The sequence below is a fragment of the Chiroxiphia lanceolata genome, chromosome 18 (assembly GCF_009829145.1).
Source record: "Chiroxiphia lanceolata isolate bChiLan1 chromosome 18, bChiLan1.pri, whole genome shotgun sequence".
In the NCBI taxonomy this organism is placed as follows: Eukaryota; Metazoa; Chordata; class Aves; order Passeriformes; family Pipridae; genus Chiroxiphia; species Chiroxiphia lanceolata.
In genome coordinates this window covers 9,102,766-9,130,397 of record NC_045654.1, presented here as the reverse complement: position 1 = coordinate 9,130,397, position 27,632 = coordinate 9,102,766, and the positions used below count along the sequence as shown (strand labels likewise).

Here is a 27,632-nt window from a genome sequence, read left to right as displayed (position 1 = left end):
GGGTTCCTCTTTGTTGTTGGGAAGAGTCACTGTTTTAAAATCAAGGCCCTGATGATCTGCCAACAGCCACAATGCAGCACTAATTAGTAGGATGTGTAAACTAACACTGGAGTACCCTTGTCTCAACCACTTCTCTTTTCTTCCTTACCTGGCAGGGCTCCAGCAGACCCAGGTTTAGGTCTGGTCTTGCTTTCTCTTGCTGACAATGCCACAGTTAAATCTATTGCTTTCAGGCAGGGGATCTCCAGGTGTTAAATGATGTTCAGCTTTTATACAGCCACAGGGTGACTGGCACACCCTTCCCCAAGGTTCACCTACAAGAGGTTTACACTCAGAAAAGTGCAATCCCATCTGCCCTGAAATCCCACAATACAGGCAACAGGAAATTTTCTTCCAAAGTGAGCATCTAATTGCTATAAGACAACGTCAGCACACTGGATATTCAGTTACAGAATCATGGAATGGTTTGGGTTAGAAGGGACCTTAAAGACTATCTTGTTCTGACATGTCCACTGCCATGGGCAGGGACACCTTCTACTGTCCCAGGTTGCTCCAAGCTCCTGTCCCACCTGGCCTTGGACACTTCCAGGGATGAGGCAGCCACAGCTTCTCTGGGCAAGCTGTGCCAGGGCCTCACCACCCTCATAGGCAGTGGGAAGCCCTTCCCCCTTGTCCTGTCACTTCATGGCATTGTAAGTCTCTCTCCAGTTTCTTGTGGGCCCCTTCACCCATAAAAGCAGAGCAGGTGAATGATACACAGCACTGAGGGGAGAACACACAAAATAAAAACATTTCAGCAGAGCTGGGGCTTTTTTTTCTCTGCACAAGGACACGTGTAACCACAGTGCTGGGACTTTGCACCGTTACACCTCTGACTGAACCCTTCTGGCAGCTCCATCTGTTTCTACAGCGTGAACAGCGACTGCAGACAGGTTAAAAGCAAGGACATGTTTTAAATCAGACTCCCCGTTCCACACCACTTAAAAGGAGCACAAAGGAGTTTTGCTTCCACTTCTCACTATGTTTTGTGCCCCAGTCTTCATAAAGCCAGCACTTTCCCTTGTCACTACAAACAAAACACAGGTTTGTTCAATGCCAGACCATGATTTATTGGCAGTTATTCCGAAACACGGATGATTGAATATAATAAAGATGTTTGTAAAAAAAACCCCAAACCCAGAAAAACAAACAAGTCTCATCTTGAAATGCATCACTTGAAGGAATTGATTAAGGGGACGCCGTGTGCTGGCAGTTCCTGGTGCAACTGCCGGAACAACATGGCACATTTGTTCCTTTCCTGGGTCTTGCCGAGGGTGTGGAACAGCCGGGCCTGGAAGTAGAGAACGTCTCTGAGCTGCTCTTTGCAGTCCACCTTGGCAAAGTAAGTCTTGGCTTCATTCAGATTCAAGATGGCAGATTCTAAAGCTGTGGGCAAAAGGGGGACAGTCGTATTTAAGACAATATCACAATAGCAACTCCAAGCAATACAGCTCATTTCTAAGGAGTCCAATTATAAATTCCTCAGCTTTTCAAAACCATTGGTGTCTTAGCAACATGGTCTTCTAGCTGGTTTCTGTTATTCAGCCTTTGCTGCAAAATATGGTGTGAAAGTGTGTAGATAAACAAGGTTCCAGCATAAACAACTGGTGAATACCTAATTCCAACTTAATTTTGTATCTGATAACCAGGTAACACACTTTTTTAATGGTGATGGTGTAGCAGGACACCAGTATCAACACTGGCTTGCGCTTCTGAGCACAGTTTCAGTGATGAAAATTACTCTTCACGCTACCTTCAATCTTCTTTTGTGGAGAGTAGGAAGCTGCAGAAGCCACCTGACATTTGGCCACCAAGAACATGGCACAACCTTTGTCCAGGACAGCTCCGTGGGCCAAGATGGGTTCTATTGCCATGTGCAGGATATTCAGGGCTTGTTCAGGAATGCCAAGGATCAGCTGGAAGAGAAATACTTGCTAGTGTCATACTGGAATCCACTGGTAGAAGCTTCTTCAGGGAAGTCATATGTGTTTCTAATAGTACAATGCACTACAGACAAGGGTGTAGGACAATTATTATTCTTTTTGTCAACTTTTTCCCCCACAATCCTCTTTCAGATTAAACTTGTCAGCAGAAATGAGCTGCTATATGAAATGATTGGGAATGGCTTCTCCACTGAGTCAGTGCTGACAGCCACATCTCTCAGAATAAAAAATATATAACTCAACTCATTGCCAGCATTATTTTTAATACACGAGGCAACCCAAACTCCTTGAAAGCCAGAATACCAGCGTAAAAAATAACCAAAGAAATTAAGGTAGGACAAATTTATGCTGCTTAATTATATGCAATAACTATACCTTTCAGTGATACACACAAAACTCAACTTTTATTAACTTCCTCGAAAGCTTTTACGTTCCAAGTACGCTTCTTGAGAATCAATCATTTAATTCCAACAGGGCTGTGTTCTTAAATCTCACAGGAGTAAAAACGGCAACCAGAACCCTGGAATAAATGTTGCCCTACAGCCCTGTGAAAACACAAATCAGACCTACCTGGGAGAAAGCCAAGTTGAGCACAGTTTCAGAAGCCAAGTACTGCAGGCTGTACTCCCGAGCCAGGGCGAGGGCCTGCAGCAGCACAGGCAGGGCTATGGTGTGACATGAAGATCTCCAGTACAGCTCTGCTATTGACAGCAGCACCCTGACAAAACAGAGGGAAGGAATTACAAACATTGCTGAAAACTTGTTTCCCAAGGAATTTTTCCATCTGTAACAGTATTGGTTTTATTATTAATTACACTACTGCACATACTATAAACTTAAATTACACCCCTAAGAGGAAATGCCACTGAGATATAAGAGATTAAACACTGTAACTACTCTGAAGGTTTGCACTAAGGTACAACCACACACGTTTCTATTTCCTATTTATTTTAGATCCTTTTTCCATAAATCTTTGTGGAACTTGAAGTTTACCAACTTGAAGTTTACCACCTTTTAGTTTACATATTAAATATATGTAGGTTTCAATGCCACAATATTTTGAGGATTCCTCCATAGCATGATTAATAACTGAAATGATTCTGTAATCTCAAAATCACAGCAGGTAATCTGAAGACTAGTGAAGTCTGAACACAGACAAATTGAAATGGCTGATTCTAATCACTGTAAAGTGGCTTTAGTACTCCGAAAATGAAACATTCTTACCTAATCACCATCTCGGTGTTCTTGGTTTTCTGGCAGTGGATCAACAATTTCTGCAGAAGTTTGTGTGCCTCTGACATTTGATTTTGGGCTTTCAATACAATGGCTTTTCTGACGTGGTAGAAAGAAAACATCGCTCTATTTTTGTATTTTAGATACAATTCTGCTCTTCAGGACATGGTAAAACAGGTCTCTATTTTGTGACCTCTGTTTCTTGTAACTGCAGACTGGCACCTTGACAAAGTGCACGCCTGGTACACACACAGGCAGGAGCAAAAACAGATCTCTCTGGTGCCAACTGGACAACTCCCAGACAGAAAGGATCAAACTCATAAAACTGCTTTAGATAGAAACCAGGGATTGCCAAAAACAAAGGCCAAAAAGGCAGCATAAATGGGAGGCCATGCAAGCTAGAAAGCACAAGTCATTATCTGTGAGAAAAAGAGGTATGAGGTAAAGCAGCTAAAATTGGCTTGAGGTAACAAGGATATGGAGCAACAGGAAAACACAAGAATAGGGAAGTCAGGGCCAACTGCACAGCAGCAGGGGATGGTACAAACACCCTGAACCAGACACTGAGCAGAATATTTAAAGATCAGGGAATTCATGATCAGTCCAATTCCAGAAGGACAAGCATCAGGTCCCACAGCTTGAATACTGATCTCCCGGCTGACTGGCACTGGCTGCTTTTACGTGTTTTGCCTCATTGAAAATCAAGAAGGAATTGCTTTAAACAGTAAGTTGGTTTTCATACTCACCAAATAAGTTTTAACTCTATTTTTAACATGTCATTCTCATTTAGAAACAAGAACCCATTAAGGTGAGAGAAAAAAAAAATCACATTGTTCTATTTTGTGAAAACCAGGGCACAGAGGGAGATGCTCAAGGCCTGAGCTCCTTCCCCAGCTATTTGACATAAAAATCTGCTATGTGCTCAGGTTTGAGTAGAGCTACCATAGCAGATTTTAAATTGTTCTCACAACAGATCTACAACTCTAGAATAACAGCAACTTCAGCTATTCCAGTTCTTAAAATGTCCAGAGAAGCAAGAAGAAATTATTATTGCAGGACATGCTCTAAGAGAATAAGCCCTACAGGTTAGACAGCATGACTGTATTAGTTCTGGAAAGGGAAAAACATGTAAGCACACATGAATGCCAGCAATCATTCTGCTAAATTCTTCATTATCTTCACAGGCTACACCTGCAAGTGTATGAAGATCCATCACTTCTTACCTGTACACACCTTCAATGCTGTTAAGTGCTGTAATTCCTGCTACAAGAGAATCTGCTACGTGATATCTGCCATCGTTCATGGCTCGCTCAAACTGTATTTTCTGATCAAACAGCATCCAAAGCTAAACAAAGAACATCCAGGAACAAGTTTTAGAAGTTGTGCCTGCTCATTTTCTCATCCCAAGGCAGAATTTACTTTTTCTTTTCCCCTGTGGGTATTTATGTCTAGACACACCAACTCCACTGTCCAATTATTGGATTTACTAAATCACTGTCCTCGACAGAAATGCTCAGGTCTGGATTAATGTTTCAATATGGAAGCTCACCTACTTGACTGCATTTTAAGTAAAAAGGCTCTTCTAAATCATTACTAATGCTTTGTTTTGTTCTGTGGTGAAAAGAGAAGGACCAGCCTATATTTACTGGGATCTTGAACACCTCAATGTAAATCCTATCTTACAGACTCCTGTGGTAATGTGTTTCCCAGAGTCACACAAAACCCAGCCCATTAGCCTATTCTCTCAGTTATTTCTGGATTGTAATATATCAAAATAAGGAGCACTAATTAGACAGAACTTCGAAGCTCCAAATCAATGCAGAGCATTTAATTCCTATATGTGCTCATGAAGCAGATATATATTCCTCTGTTAATGAAATTTCTATTTAAACAGCTTTATCTTAGGAGGTTGCAGTGGGAGAAATGTCTCACCAGTTTGAAAACAACAGAGGCAGCTTTTCCACAGTTTTGTAGAAAAGCTGATGCTGCACAGCCTCCCACAAGGACAGGAGCCAAGGGAAATGAGAAAATGTATAGCCCAAGGCATACAGAGGGAAGAATTCTGGAACAATGGGATTCAGATCCTACTGTATCATAGTTACATAACTTACAGGCTAAATTATGAAGATTCTACCTGTGTATGCTGACTGTTGGGAGGGAATCTTTCCTTCAGGTGTTTCAGTATTTCAGCAGCAGCTGCAAAGTACCCCTGGAACACAGAACATTTTGATTAATGGGCACCACTCCCCTCCCTTTCAACACAACCCTCAGGGAAACAACTTGCCAAGCAAACACCCTGCATTGTCTTTGCCCTCAATGCAGACATTAAAGGCAGAAAATAACATCAGCCAAGTCTTGCACTCCCTGTCAGTAACACCCACAGTTCCTCTCACCAGATGACATTTTGTGCAAGGAGCCCCAGAACTCACCTGCTCTGCGTGGAGCTCAGCCAGGTGACACAACACCACGGCAAAGGACTCAGTGTTGTTCTGCTGCACGCCCACGTTCACAGCCTCCAGACTGTTCATGCTCAGCAGTGTTTGGGCTTGTTGAAGTGCCATGGTGCTTGTGCAAGAGAAACAGCTTTTAGTTTTCAAGAAGTAAACAACCACCGTTTTTAATCTACAGTTTTGTTATGACAACAGGCTGCATTTTCTGGTGAGTCAGGGGCCTTGGGAAGAAGGAAAACTTGTAAAACAACTGCTATCCAGGGATTCTGGACTGTGCAGGCACATCAAGTACTACAGACTGAAAGCTGCAGACAGTCTAAGCAAAAAGATTCTGAAAAGGGGAGCTAAGGAAAAATTTATGATCTATTTGCCACTAGTAAATGGAAACTCAATCGTTTCTTCAGCACAAGTTTTAAGGCAACACAAGAGAATGGAAATAATTGCACTGAGCCTGTACTGAATCAGAGTCTGATTGCTTCATTTTAGTGCAGTGCAGAGACACAGACATTTGTTACACCTATATAAGTGCATTATGTGCTAACAAGGGCAGTGAGGTAACCCAGGGGTTCCAAACAACCCCAATACCTGCGGCCATATAATCTCCAAATGGCTGTTTTCTGTGCTGTGCTGATGTCAATGAGCTCTGACAGGCTGTGCTTCCAATGCAGCAGATCAGAATCTTTTAAGGCATCCATTAGTTTGTTGGCAGCCTTTCCTGCAAAAGCTCTTTGCTGAACCAAGGACTGTATTCCCAAGGAAGCAAGATACTGGGAAGAAGGAAAAAAAAACCATACCAACAGCATTGAAAGACAACACAGTACACCAGGCTTGCAAATCACACTGGAGCAGAGTTCTAAACTAATAAAAAAATCCCCAAAAGACGTGAGGTTACTCAGCACAGACAAAGGAACACTGCTCCAGGCATTTCTTTAAATACCCACTTATGCACACCCACACATATGTGAATGTCATTTTGTTGGATGTAAAAGGTAATTTCCACTCCCCCACACAGAAATCTTACAGAGGAGGACAGGATCAGTACCTGGATTTCTCCAGTGATGGAACAGCTGTGAAAACACAGAGCCTTCCCTCCCCTTCCCCATCAAGCAGCCACATCTGTTCCCATCTCCCAAAAACAGCAGTTTAGTCCATTTTAGAACAATTCTCTTAACAAAGTAATCACAGATTTGGGAAAGACAGAACTAAACATTAACAGCCAACAGATTCAGGGCACAAACCACCAAAGGGGAAGGCAGCCTTGGAAGATTTCACAGCTGGGACAAGTAAACATGTGTTCAAAGCCCTGCCAGAGGCATCAGCACTGGGTTTCAGAGAAGGTGGAGAAATAAGAACCTCCTTAGAGCACCATATTGTGCCAAAATGGTGCCTGGGGCCAGTAGCCACAGAGTTTTTCTGCCTGAAAATCAAAAAATTTAGGAGGAAAAGCAGTGCTCTGGCATTAAAGCAACTGAACTCTGCTTTGTTAACATGAAGAGCAAAACTTACAGAAACAGCCCCATTTTGGAGTGTTAAAATAGATTTGTTGGAATTCAGTTACATATTTTGAACAGACCAGCCACAAACCCCAAATCTCTTATCACACACTCCCATCACCACATGAGTTTCTCCCAGAATGAAGTTAAGGACGGAGGAAATGGACTCACTGGCAACCCAAAGTGTAAAGATTTGTTCACAGAGTGCTCCAGCAGGACACAGCTATCGAAGATCTTCTGCTCCAGGATGTACAACCAGCTCTAGCAAGGAAAAAAATTAAAATCTCATTGCAAATAGCCAATGGCTGCAGCACTTTTAGCTTGGTTTACTTGTTACAGAATGCACAAAATCTCACTGGAAATACAAACCACTTCAGAATTAATGATTCTGAGGAAACTTCACTAAATGCTGCACAGCAAAATACATCAGAAGTGCAGGGTGGGACACTGGTGTGGCAGCAGCCAGCTCTAGAGGGTCAGTGATGCACAGAAATCCCACTGTTCTGGTAACTGTGGAGTGCAGTACCTCAGGAGTTTGTACCATTTATGTCAATTCATTATAATGTTGATTACAGGGAAAAAACATACAGAAATCCAAGTCTTTCCCTCTAACTTTTCGTTTGCTCAAAAGGCAGCTGGTTACTCTTTGAGAACTCAACAGACAGGAAGAATGAAGCTTATGAAAGACTTTGTCTGTTTAAAACATGTAAGACTAAACTTTGAGCTCAATATTGAGATCTCTGGGATCACAAGTCCTGTTTAAGAAATTAATCCCGAGCTGCAACAAAGCCATCCCACGACCCTGAAGTTTGCTGCCCTGGGTGCCCCACCTGCCAGAAACAATGTCACCCCACTGCTGAACAGCCAAATTACTGATGCCCTGGGTGAGATCCTGCTATAAGAGTTCTGCAACAGCTCCCTGAGCAGAATGACTCAATCCCCCCTATTTGAGGACAGCTCTCACCAGGCAGTGCTGCAAGCAGACATGGTCGTTGGACTCCTGGGCAATCCGAATGGCTTCCTGGAGGGCAAGTTCAGCCTGCTGGCTGTGAGCAAACAGAGAGGGAGAACAGTTAGAATTCCCACAGTGCTTAAGATACAGCATTCTGAGACAGAGGAATATTGATCTAAATTATGCATATGGCACTCAGAAGATAACCCTGATTTAAAAGACTGCTGAGAAGGCCTGTGTTTTCCTCCTGGCACTCAGCAACACATTCTACTTGTGAGGCCAAAATGCCAACTGGAACCCCTGTGTGGGCTTTCAAACCCTATACATGCCAATGTGCCAAGTTATTGTTTGAACAGGGGTTGCATTTAGTATCTGTGTAGAAATTGGTGTTGATCTCAATTTTGCAGTGCCCTTCCCCTCTCCACTCCTTTCACATGATGCCTCCAGGCAGCAATCAATAAATGCAAACCATACATGGAGATGGGAAGGCCAGCTTTATCAACAAAATAAATGCCACCTCTATGGCATTTTTAAAAGCTCAGATGGCTTTTTTTTTAATTATGCTTTTTTCCAGATCATCAACTCTATGTTGACTCGAATGTTAACAGAAAACCAACCACACTTTCTTGAGAATATGGCTGAAAACAGCCATCTGTGTCCACTGAGGTCATGGAAATGTAGGACTGAGAACTTAAGCACCCAGGAAACAGGGACAGGACACAGACAAATGTCAGCTCTTAGACGGCTCAGTTCTTATGGAAACCAAAGAAACGTCAAAATAGAAACAAACCGAGATCCCCAGAAAATCCCGACCCAACTGTCGAACCAGGGAAAGCCCCTTCTCCTAAGGGGATTTTCGGAAGGAAAGGGGTGTGTGTGAGCACTCTGAGGTGCCCCAGGATGCCCGTGAGCTGTGTGGCACAGGGAAGCCCTCACTAGTGGCCGAAGCGGCAGTGCAGGGCCGCCAGGTTGAGGGCAGCGTAGCGCAGGCTCCGCCCGTATCCCTCGTCCCCGTTGCTTTTGCTCTCTGCTCCCGTCAGGATCAGCCGGTCGAAGTAGTGGAGGAGGCTGTGTGTGGAACTGAAGACATCCTTCACTCTGAGACTGTTCAAGTAGCTTAAATAATGCTAAAAAAATGGAGAAAAACCAGCTTTAACGATACAGACCTTAAACCAGTTTGTGTTTATAATTACTATCTATTTTCTTACCGAGAAAGGTAAGAAAATGGTCAGCACCTGCAGCCATGAAATACTGCATGGCCAGAAAGCTGCAACAACACTGATACTACCTGTGCAGAATTTCTGGATAAAACTGGATAATTTCTTGGGCAAAACTGGTTGTTGTCCCTAACAGTTGGTGTCCCATAGGCCAAGATCTGGCAGGCAGAACGATCCCACCCAGACTGAGATCTCTGCATAGGCAGAATCACAAAAGTAGAATCCCTGCATTTATGTGTGACTGAGAGGGGGAATGGAGGCACGACTCCCACTGCATCTGCACTCAGGATACTCAGAAACATCAGCACTGCTTCAAAATGCTGTGCAGACAGAAAGGAAATGCTAAAATTGTGTTTTCTTTTTGGCTTTGAGACCCAGGCAGGGCAATTCTTTTATGTGAGACAAACATAACATTGGAGAGGACTCATGGAGTTGTGAAGTCCAGCCCAGGACTGTGGTAGCCCTTTCAAGGATACATGTCCAAACAGGAGCAAAAAATCCTGTCTGCTTCAGCCCAGGGAGGAAGAGTTAGAAAGGAAAGCAGGGAAGAGTTGACTGGGAACTCATGGAATCTGCTCAAGAACAAGCTGTTCAGGAACAAGGCAAGTGCTCACAGCACAGGTCTGGAAACAACCCTCAGTGGGAATTGTCTGGGTTTTCCCTATAAATTGTTATTAAGCACAGATATTGCATTTAATATTGATTTTTAAACTATGGGAATATGAGGCCTGAAATTCCTTAGAAAATGTGAGAAAGAGAAGTAAGTTTTAGGTTTAGTTAAACAAGAATGCACTCAGTCCCACCAAAATTAGGAGGCTTATATCTGTGCATGAAGCCAGACATGCAGGGAAGTTTAATTAAGGTTTCTGTGCCTTCAGGAGTTTCAGTCTGAATTACTAAACATTTACATGCAACTTGCTCACATTTTTATCATCTGCTTATATTTCAATAGAGAATAAATTGCTCCCAAATAATCCCAGCCTAGAGATAAGAAATCCCTTTACAACCATTTTGGATAAAGAAAATGGTACTTACTGCTTCAGCAATGTCTGGATTAAATTTTAACAAGTTGTTCAATTCCTTTTGTAAAGATGCTGGAGTAAGAGCCTTTGTCTCATCATTCTTTAATAAAGAAGCCTGGAATAAAGTTTGAAAAGTAAGATACGTAACTCCATCAAGAGGGTTATAAATGCATTGTGATACAGGACTGTCAGGTTGTTATCTGCTTGGAGAGAACATTAAAGGAGATTTTGTAACAGCTCTGTCTACTGTGGCACTGAAACATCAGTGTCAGTTTTATTCTGTACTAAATTATAGCGTTCACTTTCCAGAGATCACAGAGACCAAGTCAAATAAAAGCTTTTTCAAAGGACTGTTTAAAGGTACTTAAAAGAATTCTGGTGAAATTTCCCCTTGAATAATTAACACAACATATTTCTCACTGGAATTACACGTATCTTCTCACAAAAAAAAAAATTCAGGAAAATAAATACAACTAAATTCAGAGTTTGCTTTGGCAAGTAGTTCAATTAATAAAAAAATTGCAGTAATCTAGTTACTAGAATAAGCATTACTGAATACTGAATTCCTGACATTTGTGCCCATGTGTATTTCTGCTCCATTTTGTATTTACCAGCTGGAATAATCAACAAAACTGCACATTTCACAGACATCAGATCTGAGGCGACCAGGGAGAGCGGAAGGACCTTCCCAGAACCAAATATCAGCATATGGTGATGTCTAGATAAAACACTTTGAGCCCCAAGTGCTCACACTGAGCAACAACATGCAAGATATCAACAAATCTTTAACAGATTTATCGTCATGTCTGACACTCTGGATAAAAGTCAAGGTGAAATTCAAGTTACGGAACATTTACCCCACTTTATTCAGAATTAACATACCTGCTGAGACAGAAAATACTCTGCTTGCTTCTGGGAAAGAGGACCACTGCAGGATATCTCTTCTTCCCTGGTAAGAAATGCTCTGGTTACAAACAGGGGCAAGGAAATAGAATAAGGAAATACATTTTATCAGATACTCCATAGTTTTTGCTTTATAAAGTTTTATATTAAAGCTCAAAGCAGGACTGAAAACTGAGAAAACTTAACGAAGAGTAAAATTTACTGCATCAAAACCAGCAATCCAAATGATTTCACACAGTTTAATTGTAATCTTCAACGTGCAGAAACTGTAGTAGACAGGAACTTTACCCTAAATACAACCTAAAAAACCCTAAAGAAAAAGAGCAGAGAGATGATTTGGGGTTGGCACATTCAACTGAATTTGCTCTGTTTTTCCTTTCTTCTGCAGATTGTCCCAGTGAAATGAAGTGGCATTTTGGCCACACACATCACTCCAGAAAACAGCTGTTCTGCCAGAAGTTTATTCCATGGGAAAACAGTAAGTAGACCACCCAGCCAGACCCCAAAGCTGCTGTCTGACTGCTGCTGCAGCAACTCCTGCACAAGCACAAGTTTATACAAAGACAGTTTAGAAAGTACATTTTAAATATATGGATACAGAAAATACTTTTAGGATTATTCTTATACTTCTTTAGTAGGTGAAAACTCTCAATATTTGCTTCTTTTTGAGGTATAGAGAGTGAGTTCTTTTATTACGAGAGGGGTAGAGAGAGAAGCCAAAAACACTAAGCTTAACTTTTCTTTATCAAGTAAGCTTTCCTTCCTGGAAGTCTCCAGCAAGCTTTAGCACATGACAACCAGAGAAGTCAAGCAGCAGTGGGGAAATTGTGGGCAGCAACTGCCCTTCAGCCTGTGATTCCCTAAGTGAGGATGAGGCACTGCCACCTTCCATGAGCCACTGACAACAGCTACCACATGGTGGCACTAAGAAGTAGCCACACAGCTCAGCCCGGGTTTAGGAAGCTTTAAAAAAATCCAGGATTGATTTCTTTAAGAGGCAGAAAAGGCTTTAGTGTGACTGTATCACCTTAATGGTCCGTCGAGTTCTTCCTTCTCCATTTTCCCATCCAGCTCCTCCGGATTTGTGAGTTCCATGTCACTCTCATCAGCTCCACTCTTCTTCTCATCCCTTTGGAAGTACTGCTGAAGGGCTGTGTAAAGTTTATAGACCTGGCTGAAAGAGAGTTTGTTGTATGCCAGGATCATGTGGCGCAGGAACAGACCTGGAAAGGGAAACACCGTGACCGAGAGCTTAAACCATATTGTTTCATTTCTCATTTAACAGAAATTAATGAGAAATTTAATAGAAATTAATGAGCCTCATCACAGCTTTCCAAGTGATAAAACTCATTTTTTTCAAGGTGTAAATCTGGTCTTAATTTTGGTGCAAATCTCAAAAATAATCTGATCACGGAAAAATTGTTAAAATCAGTAACAACCTGACACTATGCAAAATTATTGGTTAATATGAAACATCTGAGCAAGACAAAAATCTTACACCTCCCCAAAAAGAAAAACAAAGCTGTATTCTGTCTAAACTACAGCAAATACAGGTATCACAGCAAAAATAACTTACGGATAGCAATTATTTACCTACTACACTTGTTTTATGAACTTCTGGCTCTGTCCCTGTAAATGAGTCTGAAAGGTCATCAAAAAACTGCTCCATATCTTTCAGTTCTCCTTCTACCATAAGTTTTAACCTAAACAGGGAGAGAGAACAGCATTTTTTTTTTTTAGGGTATTCATACAGACATCAAATAAAATACTCTCCTGTTTCAGGCATAAATGAGTAAACACAGACAGAACCAAATGGAAACTCATTCACTGGGGTCAGAAGGTTTTTATACTCGTGAGACAAATATTCAATAAAAATAGCGATAATTATAAAAATAATGATGATTATAATAATATGAGTTATTTTTTCCTTTTAAAATAGCTATTTTAATAAAAATAATAATTAGAAAATATGGCTACTGTAACAGAACAAATAGGAACCCAAAATTTTTGATTTTTTTAATTTTAAAAATTTAAAACCTTTGATCAGATTATTGGAACTGTTGCTGCTTCAGCGAGTTATGTGTGAAAACAGACCTCCTGCACCATAGCAACTTTAAACCTGATGCCTCCCACGTCTGGTTTGCACCTTTCATTATTTGCTGATGAGAAGTAACAGAAGTGCAGGAGCACAGTTTTGCCCCGAATGTGTGACTTTTAAAACTGGACGTTTGCACGTTTCGGAGCAGTTTTTCGGTGTCAGGGCCGGCACGGACAGAGCGGAGGATCCAAACGCGGCCCCGGCAGCTCCTCCCCTCCCCGCCCCGCCCCGCCCGGCCCCGCCCGAGGCGTTTCCCGCACCTGATGTGGACGGAGCTGGCGAGCTGCGGGCAGCACTCCTCGATGGCCGCGCGCAGCCGCGACAGCGCCATGTCGGGACCCTGCGGAGCACAGCGACATGTCGCGACAACAGGCCACGGCACCACGGGCTCCCCCCCCCCGCTCCCTCCGCCCCAGGCCCGCCCCCGACCTGCAGCAGCGGCAGCAGCAGGCGGTTGAGGCGGCGGCGCTCCAGCAGCCCGAGCTGCGCGCCGGCGCGGCCCAGCTCGCTGAGGAGCACGAGCAGGGCCATCTTCTGCGGGGTGACCCAGTCGCGGACGCCGAACACGTTCGCGTGCACGACGCCGTTGCTCAGCATGGGGTTGAAGTACAGGCTCTCGTGCACGCTCGCCATGGCGGCGCCCGGGGGACCGCGGGGCCGGGCGCACCGCCCCCGTCGCCCGGGAGACCGCGCGCGCCCCGCCCCGCCGCCCAATCGCCGCCGCCGCCGCCGCCGGCGCGCGCGCGGCGCCGCGGCCAATCGGAGGGGCGGGAGGGGAGGAATGGGGGAAGCTGTGCGACGGCACTGGGGGGACGGTCCGGCGCTCTGAGCGCGGGAGAGACGTTCCGGGGAGAGAAGTGGCCGCGGAGAGAAGGCCTCGAGGCGTCGCCCTGGGGCTCCTTCCCCAGGGCTACCCCGGGCTATGGGGAGCCATGGGACGGGCTCTGCAGAGCTCTGGAACGGGCTGTGGAGAGGTATGGCCACAGGCTGTGGGGAACTGTGACAACAGGCTGTAAGGAGCTGTGACCATGGGCTGTGAGGAGCCATGGCAACGGGCTGTGAGGAGCCATGGCAACGGGCTGTGAGGAGCCGTGACCATGGGCTGTGGGGAGCCATGGTCCTGGGCTGTGGGGCGGCCACAGCCCGTCAGGAGTGACTGTGCACTGGAACAGGCTGCCTGGAGAGAGTGTGGAGTGTCCTTTCGGAGGAGGACTTGGGGGTGATGGCTGACGGAAGACTCAATGTGAGCTGGCAGTGAGCAACTGAATCCTGGGATACAAGTGGATGTGGCACTTTGCAATATGGCTGAGTTTACAAGGTGGTGATCGGTCACAGGTTGGACTTGATGATCTTTGAGGTCTTTTCCAGCTATAATGACTCAGTGATTCTGTGATTACCAGAGATGGCCACACTTGTACCAGGTGAGGCAGAGGTGACCACAGGCAGTGGCTTGGTGGGGCTACTGCCAATTTTAGGAGCTCTCTAAACACAGACACAGAGTCTGAATTTAGAACAGAAACATCGTTTGTTCTACACGGGGTGCAAGGTGGAGTTTTCCAGAAATCAAGCATCCCAAGGAGTAAAAAGTTACATCTTTTATACAGTAAAATTTACATGAACCTACCTATCCAATACATATTCTCTCTGCTCTGACAGGAGTGTTTCCATGTTACAGACAGAGAACACCACGGACTGAATTCACCCCTGTTTGGATTTGCAAGTTAATTGTGATGCAACAAAGACGTTTCCACATGTAAGTTTTTATTTTCTCAATAAGTTGTTTAAAGTACTTCATTAAGGCATCGTATTCCCAAAGAAAATACTCCAATTATTATAATAGTTCTCATTTTTGTAAGTGAGAGCAAAACAAAACTCAGTGTTATTATACATCTGCATGTCCCCGGGGATTTCGTTGCTCTGCTCCTGATTCATGCCTGGGGGTGGTGAGAGGGGGAGGAGGAGGCAAATCAAGTGGGGAGTAATTTTCTAGAATACATTTACATTTAAGAAACTTAACATTGTAGTTAGTTGCTGCTGGCGTAATTAGTGATCGTTTCCCAGCCCTCAATGAACTCATTGAACTATATCTGAATATAAAACCCGGGAAGTAACTCCAGCTATTATGTTACAAAGGTCAATTTGCTGACATTTCCTGAAAATAAAGCACGATGGCTTTGGGTGGAAACACGGAACTGGTGGCGTGGCTGGGCAGGGAGGGGAGGGAGATGAGATAAAGGCTGGCCTGCAGCAGCTTGTGCAGAGCTGGGAGGAGAAAGGAAATGGCAAACATCTGGTTCTGATGTTTCTGTGCAAGGCTCTGAAGCTGAAGTGTGAATTCTGCTGACAATCCTTCAGTGCGTGGTACAAAGAACACTCAGAATACACTTTTAAAGTCTATTTAAATGAGCTCAAACGCCTAAAAACCAGCCCTCCAAATTCCAAATAAGCAGTGAGAGGTGATGTTGGTTACATTAAATTCAAGATTAGGTAACAGAGTTGAAAAAGTCATCTTCTATCTTACCTAAAATAGCCCTTGAGTAACATCCCTGAGCTCCTCAAACAGGAAATGGCCTCTGTCTGAGATTGGGGATCCTTCCATTTCTGTGCTGAATCTGTTGAACCAAGTCTCTGCAGCCTGAAAACCTTCTCACAGGTAGTTCCACAGTGCTGTGTGTCTCTAGAAAAAGTAAATATCATAATGGCAAAGTGAAAACTATAATGAGAAAGCCAGTTGTGTCCTGGGTTGCATCCAAAGGAGTGTGGCCAGCAGGTCAAGGGGGGGATTCTGCCCCTCTGCTCTGCTCCTCTGAGACCTCACCTGCAGTGCTGTGTCCAGCAGTGAGGCCAGAGGAGGCCACCAAGGTGATCAGAGGGCTGGAGCAGCTCTGCTGTGAGGAAAGGCTGAGGGAATTGGGATTGTTCAGCCTGGAGAAGAGAAGGCTCTGGGGTGACCTAATTGTGGCCTTCCAGTACCTGAAGGGAGCTACAAGAAAGATGAAGAGAGACTTTTGACAAGGCCTGGAGTGACAGGACAAAGGGGAACGACTTCACACTGCAGAGAGTTCAGTTAGATTAGATGTTAGGAAAAAATCTTCCCTGTGAGGGTGGTGAGGCCCTGGCACGGGTTTCCCAGAGAAGCTGTGGCTGCCCCATCCCTGGAAGTGTCCAAGGCCAGGTTGGATGGGGCTTAGAGCAACCTGGGCTAGTGGAAGGTGTCCCTTCCACTAGAGGGGTTTGGAACTAAATGGTCTTTAAGGTCCCTTCCAACCCAAACCATTCTGTGATTCTGTGACTCCTCCTATGGGGGTTAACATCCAACCTGAAATTAAGTTTGTCTTTTTTAACTTTACTATAAAATTTTGCAGATTGTTAAACCCAAATTAACATTCCTGGGAGGAATCCCTTCTGTACCTCTCTCTCTGGTGATGTGTAAAAGCACGGGAGATTACGGAGCCGCAGCGAGGCACCACCACTTGTTACTTGGTGGCAGAAGTAAGTGGGACATCTCGCAGTAATAGATTGAAATCTTTTAATGCTGCTTTGGCACGACCCAGAAGGCTCAGTGAGGGCAAGTCTTATTAATAGAACCTCTCCAAGTGCTCCTTTTCACCCACGGAGTAGCCGGCAGAGTTAAAGATCCTTGTTTAAAAACCACCGACGTGGTTACAATTTAGGCAAATGCAGTAAAAGTGATCTCAAATCACATGTTAAGAATATGATTCATCAAGATCTGCCCGAATTAAGGCAGGAGTGGCAGGTGCAGCTGCCAGCACAGTCACCAGATCTCAGCTCTGTCAGGCCCACGTTACTCCCTAAAACATCTGTGCTTGGGAGGATTGTTTTTTGGCAAGTCCTTAACAGAGAGAAAGGGAAAATGTTGGGTTTTGCTTGGTTTGGATCATCTGTGGGGCAGCTTTTACCCTGTTACAGTGACTGCATGGAGCTCTTATGCTTTAATGTAAGATTATTAACAAAAATATGTGTATAGTTTGGTAGTTCAAGGTGAATCCGAATAGACAGAGTTTAGATGACACAGAAGTTTTTAAAACCAAACTCCACTGATACTTCTGAAGGTGTCTTCAAGCAATCTCTTGCATGAGAAATGTGGGGAGTGTGCCATATCTTGTTCCAACAGTGTATTCACAAGGCTTTTCTATTTTTTCAGTTGCTTTGACTAAAATTGCAAGCTATTATTGGAAAAAAATGACATTTTTATTAAACCATGTGTAAAAGTTCAGAGCACATCTGAAGCTTGTTGAGGAGCATAAGAATTTCCAAAAAAAGGTGACCTGATTTTGAAATAAAACATGGTGTCAGTGCAAATCCAGAAGTTGGACTGTGTGAAGTACCTGCTCCTACTCCTAAAGCTGCCAGGACTGTGTCCTTCACGTGGCAATTACACACTGATTTTTTTGACTCAGTTCTTGTATCTGACTTGCTCCAAAAATAGATCCTTTCTGCAGAAATCAGCAGACTGTATCCAACCCTTTGTAGGGGTAAATTTGATTTGTGGGCCATTTTTATTTTCAGCCACTTTTGTCTGTTCCTCTTTTTGGCAAAGGCCTCCCTTGCTTTTGGCCCTGTGTGTTCTTATGTAAAGCTTTCCCAAAGCCTTGGTGGGGTTCGTACTGCTGGGGTTTCTTTAATGTAATCTTCTGGTTAAAAGCTTTTTGTCCCTACAACCTATGGTTATTATTTATATATATATCCCATTCACAGCCTAGGGAAAAAAATAATGGCATCTAGAAGCTCACTGGAAGTGGATTTTTAAATAATAAACCTTCTTTTCTCGTATTTAAAGATTATCACCAAAGGGCTTGGTAGAATAAATCTGAAAGAGGTGGATTTAGGTTAGATGTTAGGAGGAAGTTCCTTACTCAGAGGGTGGTGAGGCCCTGGCACAGGTTGCCCAGAGAGGCTGTGGCTGCCCCATCCCTGGAAGTGTCCAAGGCCAGGTTGGACAGGGCTTGGAGCAACCTGGGATAGGGGAAGGTCGTTAGGGTTGGAAGGAACCTCTGGATGTCATCCAGTCCAACCCCCCTGCCGAGGCAGGGTCACCTGGAGCAGGTGACACAGGAACATGTCCAAGTGGGTTTGGAATGTCTCCAGAGAGGGAGAGTCCATGCCCTCCCTGGGCAGCTCCAGGGTTCTGCCACCCTCCATGGAAAGAAGTTCTTCCTCATGTTGAGGTGGAACTTCTCGTGTTTCAGTTTATGGCCACTGCTCCTCATCCTGTCACTGGGCACCACTGGAAAGGGTCTGGCACCATCCTCTGACACCCCTTGGAGGTATTTATATGGATTGCTGGGATCCCCCTCAGCCTTCTCCGGACTAACCTGGCCCAGCTTCCCCAGTCTCTCCTCATAAGGGAGATGCTCCAGTCCCTTCAGCATCTCCGTGGCCTCTGCTGGACCCTTTCCAGCAGAAACTTGTCTCATCCTGAGGAGCCCAGAACCGGACACAGCACTCCAGGAGTGCCTCGCCAGGGTCGACTGGAGGGGCAGGGTCACCTTGGTGCCACCATCGGAGCCACGAGCTGTCCCACTATAAGTGACACCATCGGTGCCCCCGGACCCCACAGTCCCACCGTCGGTTCCCCCCGCTCCCTCCCTCCTGTCCCGGCCCCGCTCGGGGCATTTCCTTGCCCCGCCCATCACCGTCTCGTCCCCTGCTCCTATTGGCCGCTCCCGCTTGCCGTTGGGGCTGCGCAGCCAATGGGCGCGCGGCGCGGCGGCGCGGCAGCCAATCGTCGTGCGGCGCGGCGGCAGGGCCCGCCCTCCGAGCGGCCGGGCGACGGGGCCGGGAGGGGCGGGGGCGGCGGCGGCGCTGGAGCGGCGGGAGCGGCCATGAAGGTGAGGGGGGAACCGTGAGGGTGAGGGGCTTTGTCCGGCGAGGAGAGCGCCTTTCCCTCTGCGGGGAGAGAGGGAGGGAGGGAGGGAGGAGGGGTCGAACAGCGGAGGGTGACGGGGCCGGGCCCCCCGTAGGATGTCCGGGCCGGGCCTCCCCTCAGGCCGCGGCCGCCGTCCCGCTGTGAGGGGCGGCCGCGCCGGCCCCGCCGAGCGGAGGGGCCCCCGCGCCTTGTGCTGAGTCAGCAGCCGGGCAGGGCCCGGGCTGGGCCTGAGAGGGGCACAGCGGGGGCTGCCGGACCCCGGGGCGCTCCCGAGGCTCCCGGGGCTGTCGTGCTGTCAGGGGGAAAAGCTTTGCTTGGTCTAAGGGAGGGTCGAAAGAGGAAGTTTCAGTTAAAAATAATTAAAAATGCATCCCTTCCGCTGCTGTCCCGCTGCTCTGGTAGCACCCCCTGCTTGCGCAGGTGTGTGGGGGACAGCGCTCGCCCTCCCGGCTCAGCTGCCTTTCTCAGCTGGAATCCTCCTCAGGTAACACCCTGGCAGCCAGAAACAGCCGCAGAGAAGTTGCAACGCAGTGTTTTGCCCCTATAGGACGCACATAAGGTGCGGAGAGAGAGGATGCTCGATGGCAGCTGGCGAGGAGAGAATATGGAAGTGGAGAGTGGTGGTTTTGGTGCAGAAGTTGGCAGCGTTTTAAGTGATTCTCGAGGGAGGGAGTTTTTGTTTTACCGTGTCTCATTTGTGTGTTGTGTTGGTGCCTTTCAGCACGGTCTCGTTTCTTTTGCAGAGCAATCTGAAGAGTCTAGACTCTGTAATTCAATTATCAGTTAATGACCTGAGGGCATAGGAGGAATCCACGGGTGGTGTAGATAGGTTAAGGAGAAAATTAATGCTGCCCAGGTAGCCCTATCTTAAACCTTAAAATGACTGAGTGGTGGTTGGCAGTAAGATAAAGAGATTCTCTGTTTCATACTAACAACATTCATGCGTCCAAAGTGGGTAACGAAAAGTTCCTAAAACTATATTTATTTAGTGTTGACAGTGATGTCTGAGCAGTTGTTACAGGCTCTGGAATAAAATAGGTCTAAGAAGCAGGTGTGAAACCCTCAGGCAGGGGCTGTGGTAGCAAATATCTCATGTCCCTTTAGTCATTGAGTGTTCTGCTGCTGCCTTGACCCCCCAAAATGACCACAGTTGTGTGAGGAAATGAGTTGAATTTTGACAGACTCTTTGGGTTCATTGTTTTATTTTTCTGGTATTTGTATGTGGCTTTCTCTGAAGGTGAGAAAAAGTATTTTTCAAAAGTCTCAAGTTTTAAAACTCGGAGCTCTGATGAATTAAGTCATTGGTTTTCAGGTTCTGTTTCTGGAAAGTTAATTCCTCTTGCCTAATAAACTAGGATAATTATGTGTAACTTGTTTTATCCAGGAAAAATTAATATTGATCTGTTTTCTGTTTTTATTATTGAGAAGTAAAAAACAAGCCTTAGTTTGAGGATTGGATTTCATATAGAAATTAGTTACTACAGGAGTTACAGCACCACGTCACTGAGCTGATGTGCCTGTTCTGGTTGATTTGGGCTTCACAGCAAGAATTACAAGTCTCAAAAGCAATTATTTTCTGTCTTTGTACTTTGGGGAAACAAAAAGAGGTTGCTCTAGAATGAAAAAGAGAACAACTGTTAAGGGAAAAAAAAGATGAAAAAATAGTTATGTTTATAGGAAGTTGCACCCCTCAGCTTCCTTCCAGAGAGAACCTGATGTGATTGTTTACCCCTCCTTTTTTTTTTTGAGCAGGTTTCAGGGAGCCACCTGACAGTGATTAAACATGTGACCTGAACAGCTTGGAGTCCAAATTCCGCCTCTGAGTAGAATGTGCATTTTTGATAGAGAATCCAGCACTAAAGGCTTTCAAGGATAAAAAGTAGCGCTTTTTTTTATGTGTCTAGGATTTTTTGTAGTGTTTTAAGACTGTGTGACTCAAAACTGAAATCCAGTCAAGAGAGAATAAGGTCATTTAAAGTTGTTTTAGTTCTTGTTAGGCATTTTGTAAGGCAACAAAACAAGGGGCTTCAGGGAAGTCTTGAACAGCATTTGCCTCTCAGTGAAACCAGACTGTAATTAGCTTCTAACGAAGATTGGTTTTCAAGTTTAAACCCCAGGAATGTTTTTTTAGAGAGAGTTTTGTTGTGAGTCATACAGGAGCTGGATTAGTTCTGGAGCAGATCCTGCAGGGACAGCTCTGCATTAATCATGAGAAATCGCTGTTTCTGCCTCTCGGGGTTTGCCCCTCACCTACTACAGCCCGTCAGTCTCCTCCTTCCTTGCTCTGTGTCACCTCCTCGAATTCCTGACTCTTCTCGTGGGGAATTCTGCTGGAAAAGGAGTTGTGAATGTGAGCTCCCTGTGCCTGCGTTGGCCTCTCAGAGGCAAATCTTTCCCACTTTGGATTTCAGCTGGAGTGGAGCTCGTGGGGCTGTCACAGGATTCCTGGTGCTCTGGGAATTCACACCACATGCTTCCGGGCTGACGACAGATGGAGTGAAGCAGCTCCTCAGTAGCAAAGTCACATCTGATGGGGGCCTTCAGATATTAATTTTCTGCTCTTGCTTCTTGATGTTTCCAGGCGGGAGCTACTTCCATGTGGGCTTCCTGCTGCGGATTGCTGAATGAAGTCATGGGGACGGGCGCAGTGCGTGGCCAGCAGGCTGGATTTGGGGGAGGTGCTGGCCCATTCAGGTTTACACCAAGTACAGACTTCTCAGCATATCCAGCTCCAGCTGCAGCCAGCACTAACATTGTCTGCAAAGCCTGTGGACTTTCCTTCTCAGTTTTTAGGAAAAAAGTGAGTATATTTCCTATTACATTGTATTTTTACCCTATGAACTAATCTGTGGCATGCTGGGAGATGAGTGTGTGTTTCTCAGAAAACGAAGGCAGAAATCCAGGGAGGGAGGAAGTGCCTTGTTCTGAGGTCACAGGAAATTACTGTCAGCCAGGATTAGAAGTTAAGAGGTCTCATGTTCATTAGTCAGTGACACGTTGGATCTGGGCTGACCTGGAAATTAACAGACTCTCATTTGTGAGATACAAATGTGTTGGCTTCAGGATCTTGAACATTAAAGCAGATCTGGTTTTGAAGATGGCACCAAACACAGTGGTTGAGTACTGGAAAGGACAAACTGCGTGGTGGAAAAGGTAAAAACTCACAGTACAGTATCACAGCCTCTTTCTGGGAATTCCTAGTGCAGTTCTGGTTGTTTCCTAACCAGCTTTAGAAGCTGTTGTGGTCCAACAGCCTGTTGCTTCTTTGGGAGACAGGCAGGTGGGTTAATGCAGATAAATAAAATAGAGATTATTAATATTATTTCTGTGTGCCACAGCTGTCCAGGCTCGTCATTTTATCCCCTCAGTGACCTAATCCTCGGCAGCTCTTTCAGATGATTGTGAAGCCTCTTCCCTCCATCTGTGTGTTGTTTCCCCCCTTCCTGGGTGTCCTGTTGATCACATGGCAGACTCTTTGTTGAATCAAGTGTTGTGTAGGGATGTTTTCTGAAGCTGATATTAATTTCCTAAAATCCTGAAAGCCTCAGAGAGTTTGGGTTTGTTCACAGCAGATGAAATGCTGACAGTCTTGTCTATTCCAGCTTTTGTGTATTGTGAGTGTTTTGAACAAAGCTCTCTTCAGAAATGACATCTGGGCATTTGGGAGTATTTCCCTACCATGTGATTCATCACATCCGAAGCCTACTTTGCATTCTGGGAATCAGTTGAGGAAGAAGTTGAGAAGTTCTTTAAAGTTTGGGGGTTATACTCTTTTTTTTACACATGATAAGAGCAGCAACAGTAAATCCAGAAGTGTTTTAACAGACCATAAAATTGGTTTCAGCTTTGTTTGTTGGTTAAACTACAACTTGAGTACTTTATTCATTTGTTTATTCTTAATGTTTTTAACTGAGATTTCATATCAGCTTCAGTATTGCCGCAAAAGCGAGGCACTGCCTTGGAGCCCCTGCAAGACTGTCTGACAGGGCAGTTTTCTGGACTTAAATCTTAAAAATTCCATATGTCACAACTGACAGTGGAAAAACAAATAGTAAATTCCGTAGCCTGGAGAAGGAAGGAGCAGGGCCTGGATTTGTTTTCTGTGACCAACAGCTGAATGGCTGTTTCCTTTCCCTTTAGCACATGTGCTGTGACTGCAAGAAGGATTTTTGCTCCGTTTGTTCAGTCTCACAAGAGAACCTCCGGAGATGTTCCACCTGTCACTTGCTGCAAGAAACAGCCTTCCAGCGACCTCAGCTAATGAGATTGAAAGTGAAGGATCTGCGTCAGTACCTGATTCTCAGGAACATCCCAACAGACACCTGCAGGGAGAAGGAAGACCTGGTGGATCTGGTGCTGTGCCACCACGGATTGGGGTCGGAGCAGGACATGGACGCTGGCAGGTTGCGCTCGTCACGCTCACAGACCTCGGGGTTTTTTACTCATCCCTTTTCCATGTCTGTATCCATGTCCAATCCAGGAGAACTTGCAAACAGAAGGGGAAGCACAGGAAGTGGAACACCTTCACGGGTACAGTAATTGCCATGTTTAATGGTGTAGCACTGGGGGGTTTTTTTGGTTTGTTTTTGAAGTTCTGCATCGATTTAAAATAAAACACCAATTGGTACAGTTTGGAGGGGCAGGAAAAACACCTTTTGTATCTCACACCTGAAACCAGCAGACTACTAGGAAAGGTTCCTAGTTTAGGTTAGAGGTGACTTAAACCAGTACTGATTGGTAGCAACTGAAACTTCGGAATGTCATCGTCACCTGTGATCACCTTGGTACGAAGAAAAGTGTTTTATAAGGGAATAATGTGTTTTTATTCTGAATAGTTTCATTTTGTACACAGGGCCAAACGGAAACATCTGTAAATAACGAAGAAGAAGAAAGTGCAGAAGAGCAGGTGAGAGATGAACTATCCAAAGAATAGATTTTTGGCATGTGACACCATGAAGTGTTTAGATCTCTCAGCATTTAGCCTCATGCTCTGGTTCTTCCAGAGTTCGCCGTGTCAGGCAATGAATGTCTGCACATACTCACTTAGAAAATAATTAAACTTTAGCCAAGCTGCTGCAGCCTCATGTAGCTCCAAATGTGGGGCTCTGAGCTTATCAGGACAATAAAACCATACAACTGATGTGTTTCAGACCCCTGGACTGTCCAGGAAGCGAGCGAGGGCGTCGCTGTCCGACATTTCAAGCCTGGAAGACATCGAAGGGTTGAGTGTTCGGCAGCTGAAGGAAATACTGGCCTGTAACTTTGTCAACTACTCAGGATGCTGTGAGAAGTGGGAACTTGTGGAAAAAGTCAGCAGACTGTACAGAGAGAGCGAGGAAAACCACAAGACACGTAGGTTTATACTTTGTTCTCACTTTCTTAAGACTCTGCGTTTTCTGGTTTCTGGTGTTTGGTTCTGCCAGCAGGACTTGGTGTCTGACTGGGAACGCCTGGAAAGTGGGTTTTAGCAATGCAAGGTGCCCCTAGAGTAGCTGAACATGGCTCTAGTAATTAAACGAAGCTTTCCAGGGTTGTGCTGGTTTTTCTGAGACTCTTTTCCAAAGCCTGGAGAGCTCAGCTTTCACAGGGAAGATAAAATTGCACAACTGAGAACCGGTTCCTCAGAGAACATGAAACTTGGCACCTCCATGTGCTTCGCTGGGTTTCAGAGGGCATTAGCCAGAGCTGCTCCTCAGCTGTGCAGGCCAGGGCAGTTCAGCTCTGTCACTGCAGAGCAGAATTAAAAGCTACAGTGGCAAAAGTCCAAGTGGTTTGGTCTGAGTCCATGTTTTCATGGCGAGGTGGTTCTGTGGCTGCAGCTCAGTGACTGGGGTTGTTCTTCTGTTCCACTCAGCAGCTGGAGTCTTTCACTTGTGTGGTTACAGAATATCCCCAGACCAACTCCTGCTCACACAGACAAAGCTTGAAAAAAAAAAAAATCTTTAAACTTAGGATTTTTAGTTTTTTCACCATGGTCTGATGGAACATTCAATTATTGATGAGGATGTTGGCTATTTGCAACGAAACCTGACATGTTTTGTTCAGTTCTGCCACCTTTATGGCCTACTTAGGGCTTCCACTTCTTAGTCTGCTTTATTATTATTGTGTTTAATCTTCTGAGGAAAATGTTCTGCCAAACACTGAGCTCTGGGACAGAAAACCAACATGCTCTGAATTTTAATCCAGCATGTTATTTCAGTCATTATATTCTGAATTGAAAATGGCTTTCTGAGTTTAAAGAATGGAGCTAAATAGGGGGATGTTCACTGAGGGACTTTGTAGTGCTTTTGGAGGAATAGAGACTAATTCTTAGCTGGGGATTAGAAAAACTGTTGTGAGGAGGGAGCAGCACGGGAGTGGAGCGTGGCCGGGCTGGAACTGCCCCGGTCCTGCAGGGCCCAGGGGCCTGACCCATCTCTGTTGGGTTTCAGAGGGTGAGAAGATGCAGCTGAACGAGGACGACGACAACCTGTGCCGGATCTGCATGGACGCGGTGATCGACTGCGTGCTGCTGGAGTGCGGCCACATGGTCACCTGCACCAAGTGCGGGAAGCGCATGAGCGAGTGCCCCATCTGCCGCCAGTACGTCGTGCGCGCCGTGCACGTCTTCAAGTCCTAAGCCAGCCCCGGCTCCCCGTGGGCAGCAGGGCCAAGCCCCTGCAGCCCTCAGCTCCTTAGTTCTCAGTTAAACATGGCCACTTGAGCACCAGGTTCTGGAGTTTGTGAAAGTTTTTTCTACCCCCCTCCTGCAGGGCAGGGCTGGGCAGGCCGAGGCCAGACCCGTGTGCAGGGCTGGCGCTGCCCCGCTGACCCGATCACCCTGTTGTTGACTGTTGGAGTCAAAACTGTTTACAACAGTTCTTGCTCTCTTCTGAAGAATCTCCTTACATGTTCAGCACTCGGCAAGTGGTCAGCAAGCACCTCTGCTTGAGCCTGTGATAGCCTGTGGTGTTCTTAGTGCATTAGAAGCAATGAATATATCAGTTGAATATTCAGCTTTTCTCTAACTCTAGAATGTACCTGTCCCGACACGGTGCCGGGGTCGGGCATGGCTGTAGGAAGCACTGCCATGAACTGTACCTGCACAGAAGCCCTTAAGCAATCTGGCTTTGTGCCGATTGCTCCTTCTGAATGTCTGTCATGACACAATGTGCTGTCTTGGCTGTTCTCTGTCAATGTACAAAACACTCCGTCACTTTGCAGGGCTCAGGGGCTGCACAGGGCTCTGCCAGGTGGGCTCCAAAAACCAGTTACTGGGTGGGTTTGGGTTTAGGAAGAAAATATATTTTTTAAAAGGGGTATTCTAGCAAACCATATTAGTGTGGTCCTTAATCCATTCATGCCTGTTGTAACTATTACTCTGTGATGATTGTATTCCATGTGCCGACAGCCTGTTACTGTGAACACTGATCAGGGTCACCACCTCCTGCTGCTAACGTGGAATGTGTGGCATTACTAACCTTAACTGGGGAGGGGGCAGTTGGGAGCAGGGAAAGGAAACAGGTTTTGTTTAAAAACCTCCTGTTCAGAGACTTTCACCCAAGGCTGAGTCACCAAAACCAGCTTCCCAGGGGCTGCTGGGGGCCCTGTGTTGCTGCCAGCCCTTGGCCCAGAGCTGAGCTGGGCTTTGTAGCATCAGCACAGGTGCAGGTTCTCTTGGAGCAGGAAGTGTGGTGGTCCTTGTAGGATATCTGTGAGTACCTGGGGAACAGAGGGGCAAGGGTAGCTGCTCTTGGCGATCCATGAGGATCCCTGTGGCCAAGCTTGGCCATGACAGATTGGTTAAGTTCTCTGTAAAAAAAGAGGTGAAGAAGGACCCTGTATCTCCAGTACAGTTATTCTTTAAGTTGATTAACATAGGAACAGTTTCTGTTTTGATTTGCCATGTGCCAGCAAAGTACCAGAGTCAGGGCTGGGCTTTGCTAGAACTGTAGGACCTGAGGACTTGTCCCTCTGCTGCACTGGCACTGGCTCTGCTTTTTGTGGACAGTTAAGTTGGTGTGAAAGAGAGAAAGTTGCTCCTTCTCACACCAAACACAGCTCCAAGCTCTGCTGGGTATTTTTCAGAAGGGAGCAAACCTCTCAATGGCTTTATTTTTTAGAAGTAACTTTTTAATGGTACTTAATTCCTGGAGTCTGTCCAGCAGGGGGGCTAATGAAGACAGACATGCCCTCGGTGTTATTTCCATGCTGCTCATTAGCCACTCAAGCTTAATAAAGATTGGTGATGGGCTCCACCAGCCTCTGTCTCTTTTTTTTAACCAGCCCTGGAAGTGGTGATTACTCTGCTCAGGCTTTAATACTTGAGATGTCAGTGCTCCTCAAGCTCACCCGGGGCAGATCCCTGCTGGGGGAATGCAGAAGTGGATGTTTTGCTGCTTCCTCAGTAAAA

The 27,632-nt window shown here is 45.6% G+C and overlaps 2 protein-coding genes across 6 annotated transcripts; one reads left to right on the top strand and one right to left on the bottom strand.

Moving 5' to 3' along the window:
* Positions 1–1,084: 1,084 nt before the first annotated feature.
* Positions 1,085–13,995, bottom strand: ANAPC5 (anaphase promoting complex subunit 5). Of its 3 annotated transcripts, XM_032705365.1 has the most exons (17): positions 13,780–13,995; positions 13,611–13,690; positions 12,846–12,955; positions 12,280–12,475; positions 11,232–11,298; positions 10,363–10,464; positions 9,047–9,237; positions 8,123–8,204; positions 7,330–7,419; positions 6,251–6,432; positions 5,645–5,780; positions 5,350–5,424; positions 4,439–4,560; positions 3,207–3,314; positions 2,553–2,700; positions 1,793–1,955; positions 1,085–1,425 (listed from the first exon to the last, which is right to left on the bottom strand). In XM_032705365.1, the coding sequence occupies exons 1-17, from the start codon at positions 13,981–13,983 to the stop codon at positions 1,211–1,213; spliced, it is 2,271 nt and encodes a 756-aa protein (XP_032561256.1). In that variant the 5' UTR covers positions 13,984–13,995; the 3' UTR covers positions 1,085–1,210. The 3 variants fall into 3 exon arrangements, with proteins under 3 accessions (XP_032561256.1, XP_032561258.1, XP_032561257.1); XM_032705367.1 differs by lacking the exon at positions 13,611–13,690 and having other exon boundaries at positions 1,098–1,425; positions 13,780–13,798; XM_032705366.1 differs by lacking the exons at positions 13,611–13,690; positions 13,780–13,995 and adding an exon at positions 13,399–13,534 and having other exon boundaries at positions 1,098–1,425.
* Positions 13,996–14,157: 162 nt separating this feature from the next.
* RNF34 (ring finger protein 34) lies at positions 14,158–27,477 on the top strand. 3 transcript variants are annotated; one of them, XM_032705542.1, is made up of 7 exons: positions 14,158–14,324; positions 15,026–15,103; positions 21,822–22,040; positions 23,381–23,770; positions 24,093–24,146; positions 24,391–24,592; positions 25,672–27,477. In XM_032705542.1, exons 3-7 carry the CDS (start codon positions 21,837–21,839, stop codon positions 25,857–25,859), a joined length of 1,038 nt encoding a protein of 345 aa, XP_032561433.1. In that variant the 5' UTR covers positions 14,158–14,324; positions 15,026–15,103; positions 21,822–21,836; the 3' UTR covers positions 25,860–27,477. The 3 variants fall into 3 exon arrangements, with proteins under 3 accessions (XP_032561433.1, XP_032561432.1, XP_032561430.1); XM_032705541.1 differs by having other exon boundaries at positions 15,007–15,103; XM_032705539.1 differs by lacking the exons at positions 14,158–14,324; positions 15,026–15,103 and adding an exon at positions 19,151–19,202.
* The last annotated feature ends 155 nt before the right edge of the window (positions 27,478–27,632 follow it).